At 42.7% G+C, this 5,686-nt stretch overlaps 1 protein-coding gene across 1 annotated transcript in view; it reads left to right on the forward strand.

The window, feature by feature from the left end:
* Window positions 1–5,686, forward strand: part of PKD2L2 (polycystin 2 like 2, transient receptor potential cation channel) — a 32,464-nt gene that overhangs the window by 15,946 nt on the left and 10,832 nt on the right. The window contains exons 4-7 of the mRNA XM_026659328.1: window positions 451–707; window positions 1,666–1,887; window positions 2,533–2,761; window positions 4,415–4,585. Of these exons, the coding sequence (XP_026515113.1) occupies window positions 451–707; window positions 1,666–1,887; window positions 2,533–2,761; window positions 4,415–4,585 (879 nt within the window). The remainder of the gene's footprint in view (window positions 1–450; window positions 708–1,665; window positions 1,888–2,532; window positions 2,762–4,414; window positions 4,586–5,686) is intronic.

Below are 5,686 nucleotides of genomic sequence, written 5' to 3' on the forward strand. Positions count from 1 at the left end.
AAAATTTTTTTTGCTTGGGGCAGCAAAAAAACCTAGAGCCAGCCCTGCATGCCAGTGTCTGCACTTCGCGTTCTCTTCAAAGGCCATACTTCGCGTTCTCTTCAAAGGCCATGAACAACAGGATTGCCAGAAGCTGGGAACAGGCAACAGGGGATGGATCACTTGATGATTACCTGTTCTGTTCACTCCCTCTGGGGCCCCTGCATTGGCCACTGTCAAAAGACAGGATACTGGGCTAGACAGACCTTTGGTCTGACCCAGTATGGCCATTCTTATAACCTATCACCCTTCACTGTTCTTAGCTTTTGGAGAACAATTAGGTTTTCTGCCCTAACTTGTAATTTCTAGCCTTTTATCTGAGAGCCCTATAAGGAAGATTGATATCTTAAAAAGCTTACACTGAAAGTGGCCTTTCCAGCTTCTCTTATCTAATCTCATTATGTTATGTAGTTTGCAGAAGGACCCCTGCTTGACGGTCTGTACTGGGACACATGGTACAACAACAAGACATTGACCAGCCACAAAAACAGCAGTCATGTTTACTATGAGAACTTACTTTTAGGAGTGGCCCAGATTCGTCAGCTAAAAGTCCGCAACAACACGTGCGCCATCTATCCCTATTTCCGAACATTTCTGAAAGAGTGTTATCGCGAATACCGCTATTTAGCTGAAGATAAAGCTGATTTTGGTCTAAAGAATGGGTCTGTGTAAGTACTGTAGTATTCCACTTTGGATTTTCTTACTATTTACTTTGGATATACGTTTATAAGACATGTAGGGTTTTTAAAATCCCATGACTTTCAATGGGAGTTGAACACTTAAATGTTTTTCAGAATTCTACCCATAAAACCTGAAAAATGCTCAGTGCAATTTCCATTGTCGTTGCTTTACTGCACAGATTATCTCAATGATCTAACCTTGTTATTTTTGAGTTGATACATTTATACACACACACACACACACACACACAAAATGGGACAAATTCTTCACTGATTTACATTGGTGCAGCCCCACTGATTTGGGTGTACACCAATGTAACAGAGGAAATTGGCACTATAGATGCACAGTTAAAGGGGCGGGGGAGACTAGGGACTAGGGACCAAATTCAGCACTGGCATAAGATGTATGCAACTCCATTGATTTGACTGGAAAAGCACCAAATTATGGGAGGCCAGAATTTGAGCTGACCTCTTCTGGTCTGATACTAATGCCATGCAGACAGAGGTAAAGCAGGCTTTTCAGACCTCCAGAAGAATTCTTCAGCCATTACTACAACTTTTACTTAGGATTATTTAAATCTATTTAAAGAGAATTTAAACTGGATTACTACAATAGCAATAATCTATGTGTAAACATGAGATGTTCCATTTGGATATAGAAGGTGTAAGCTATTATTTCATCTGCTTTATCATGGGAGAAATTCAAGCTCATAAGTAGATCTGTCTTTAAATTTGGGTAGTCAACACATTCTTCAAATATATGTAAATCTTCCAAGGTCAAGTCTGTATAGTGAGGAAAGGATCATTTAAGAGCCTGGACTACAGTCCAAAATACAGTAGTGGTTGAGTGAAGCATAGGAACTGGAAAAGAATTGGATACATTAGAAACCTCTTCCAATCCAATTTCCCCATGAGGTGAACTCCTTTATTTCCTTGTCTCCAACAGATGGACGTATTCCTCTGCCTCCTCATTAGCCCCCTGGCACTGGGGAGCCATTGGCCTTTACAGCGGCGGAGGATTTCTGTTCACCTTACCTAAATCAAGGAGTGAGAGCATAAGGAAGCTTACGTTTCTCAGACGTAACGGCTGGCTCACTAGAGGGACAAGAGTCGTATTTATTGACTTCTCAGTGTATAATGCCAACATAAACCTCTTCTGTGTAGTCAGGTCAGTGCTTACATTTACTCCATCTGAAATCCCATTTACTAAGGCATTATGCTTCTTTAAGGGTGAAATAAAAGGCTGTTTACCTCCAGCACACCCTGTTCTGTGTTTCTCACCCAGCAGTTGGCAAGACAGCTAATTCTTAAAACAAGAGCAAATGTTTCAACCCAATCCTTCAGAGGGTTATGCCTAGTTGTATAGCTGATTATTCCTATGGGGCAGGACTTGACTGAGTAAATTTTTGCCCCATCAGAGCCTTGGGTATTAGTCTTGTCATCAGCTACTGAAGGAAAAACACAGAATCCTGAACTTAGGGCTTGGCCGAGTGTCAAATGGTGTCTGAGCAGATCAAATTAAGATCAGTGCAAGCAGATGGAATATTTTAACTGACAGCACCTATTTGGATTGCGTGCCACATGCTTTTCTTGTTTTGTCTTCAGCCTATTCCATTACACTCCCTCTAAAGATAATTCTCAGTCATCCAGAAAGGAAGAGTTAATGGAAATGGGGGTTGTTAAGCTTGCTATTTTTACACAAGCATTTCCCCTCATTGGATCATGTTTTAATTTTAAGGACAAAGACTTAAAGTGATGCTGTCTGATCACTGAAACCAGCAACAAATACAATCCTGTCTAATTCACTTCACAGGTTGGTAGTGGAATTCCCAGCCACTGGTGGTGCTCTTCCTTCTTCGCAGTTTTACTCAGTAAAGCTTCTCAGATACGTCACTTATTACGATTATTTCCTTGCCTCTTGTGAAGTCATCTTTTGCCTCTTCATCTTTGCTTTCATCATCCAAGAAATTTTAAAAGTTAAAAAACTGAAAACGGAATATTTTAAAAGTGCCTGGAGCTGGCTGGACATGCTGTTGGTGTCGGTGAGTACTACCCAGTCCTGGCTTCTACCTGCAGGTTTGAGATTTCCATCGGAAACTACTAGTTTGGAACAAATGGCCATTGTGAGATGTGACAGAGATGGCCAAGAGAGAAAACAGCCCTGATTCAGTTCTTGGTTACAATGGGTCTATCCAGTTTAATACAGTGACAAGGCCATGTTATCCAGTGGGTAGGGCACTGGACGAGGGCTGGGGTCTATACCCAGCTCTGCCATGGATGCGCCATGTAACTGCGGGCAAGTCACTTCCCCTCCCTTTGCCTCTCTTGTCTATTTCAACTGCAAGCTCGTCAGGACAGGGAGTGTCTCCAAGGGTTTGTACAGCACCAGGGGCCTCTTGATGCTACCATAATGTAAATCAGTGATACCTCATCTGCGGCTCTTTAATGCGTCTCCTATGGCTGCTTGCAGCACATGATGTTAAAACACTGTGATTTAATTAACAACCAATCTGGATGCTTTTACTATATTATTAACCAATTGTAGTTGATAAAATAACAATACTTGGTCAGTCATTTTACTTGGTCAGAATTTATATTTAATATATATTCATTCATTGTTTCATTTACTATTTGTATAATTATATTTATAATATATTATAAAAATAGTAAACGAAACAATGAATTCACACTACTGTGGCTCTTCTGGATAATGTTGATCGCTAATTTGGCTCTTGAACCACTGAGGTCTGAGTATCACTGATGTGAATGATTAAAAATCTAACAATATAGTTTGGTCATAAATTATGAAACTGAACTAGATGTGGTCTGTGGGCTTCTGAAGCCTGATCCAGACGTCAGTGGGAATTTTCCCATTAAGTTCAGTGGACTTTGAATAAAGCCCCTGGCGATCTGCCAATGCAGCCCTAAGGCGGGAAAATTTGGACATCCTTAACATACAACCAGAATGTTAGTTTGTTGTGGGGCTGAATCCTGAATCTGTGCTCAGGGCCAAACTGGCCCACGGTGTGGGTTTTCATCACCCATAGGACAGGAAACACAAGTCTCCGCTGATGGAATTTCCCTTAAATAGTTCTGTTGAAGAGGTGGTTATGGGGTGTCACACCCCCACCTGACTGGCAGGGAATTCAGTTCCTGGAACTTTCAGATCCTACACACTGCTTCCTGATCCAACCCCAGCCCTCACGGGAACCTGGCTCTGATCGGAAACAGTCTCATATGGCTCCCTCACCCCAGATCCTCTATCAGAAGATGGTCCCTAGCAGACAATTCAAGGGGGAAGTAATTGAGTAGAGCCTACTTACTCATCCCTTATACGGTTGGTGGGGGACAGTGCTCGGAATCACGCCTGTCTGACCCTACAGAGCCTGGTCCTGTTGGGACATCCAAGGAGGGGCTTTATCAAGGTCAAGAAGGGCAGTGGTTAGGAGGAGATGGCACAGAGGTGACCCCTCCCCCCTTCAATGGGCTCCTTCCCTGAACATGCCAGCTTGACATCACGCTTCCCACGCTTGTAACACATTCATGTACTCACTTCTTCACTCCGTGTTCCTGATTACTCTTGCCAAGCTGTAGCGAGTTTTAGGCTAATGATCATGCAACTGGGCACGATTAGAGCACTGAAGATGAGAGGGGATATCTGGACCATAGTCTGACTAGCCTCTGCTTTTATTCAGCTGTCTATCTTTGCCATTGCCTTCAATATGTACCGTACTGTAGAGGTGTCCTTGCTGATGGAAAGCCTGCTCTCTAATGCCTATGTGTATCCAGACTTTTATTTCCTTGCATACTGGCAAACCCGTTACAACAACATGATTGCTATCAATGTCTTCTTTGCATGGATAAAGGTACCAGTTCTCCATTTTCCTCTCTTGTACACCAGAATCGTAGTACTGCTAAGTGTATTGTAAATCTTTGCTCTTACATCTTCAAGGCTGAACTGCAAAGGTAGAGCTAAAAGCGACAATTCTGTTTATAAGATTCCAGAAGAGGAACAGGGTATCTGGCTGTTTAAGGAAGCATCCCCAAGGGCCAGTCACATGTCCAATCCTTACACAGCCGTAGTCCTTCTAAAGACAAGTTTCACATTTCGGACCCCATGGCTAAAAGCCCTGTCTCCTATACAGAATCATTGGCCTGCTAGACTGAGTGGGGAATAATTGTGCCCAAACAGTGTTTTAAAATTCATTTATTCCCTAGACCTAGTTTAACAAGGCTCTGACCTGGTCTATACTGATGACACAGCCATGATAGCTTTTAAATACAGTTTCAGCTATTTAACAACAAAGTTCATTTTGTAGAGCACATAAGGTCTATTACTGGGCACAGTGCTTTAAAAGAAAGATATGGACAAACTGGAGAAAGTCCAGAGGAAAGCAAGAAAAATGATAAAAGGTTTAGAAAACCTGACCTATGGGAAAAGTTTAAAAAATTGGACATGTTTAGTCTTGAGAAAAAAAGACTGAGGGGGGGACCTGTTAACACTCTTCAGATTAAGGGCTGTTACAAAGAGGGTGGTAATCAATTGTTCTCCACCTCCACTGAAGGTAGGTCAAGCATTAATCAGCTTGATCTGCAGCAAGGGAGATTTAGGTTAGATATTAGGAAAAACTTCTGAACTATAATGGTAGTTAAACTCCGGAATAGGCTCCCAAGCGATGTAGAATACCCATCACTGGAAGAGGGGGGAGGGATAGCTCAGTGGTTTGAGCATGGGCCTGCTAAACCCAGCGTTGTGAGTTCAATCCTTGAGGGGGCCATTTAGGGATCTGTCTGGGGATTGGTCCTGCTTTGAGCAGGGGGTTGGACTAGATGACATCCTGAGGTCCCTTCCAACCCTGTTAAAAAAAAACCGACACAGGATGGACAAATACTTGTAAGGGACAGTCTACATTTAGTTGGTCCTGTAGCGCTGCCAGCCACCGGTGTTCCAGGCAGCGCGGTAAGGG

Source organism: Terrapene carolina, unplaced genomic scaffold, assembly GCF_002925995.2.
Source record: "Terrapene carolina triunguis isolate 2854851 unplaced genomic scaffold, T_m_triunguis-2.0 Scaffold629, whole genome shotgun sequence".
Classification (NCBI taxonomy): Eukaryota; Metazoa; Chordata; order Testudines; family Emydidae; genus Terrapene; species Terrapene triunguis.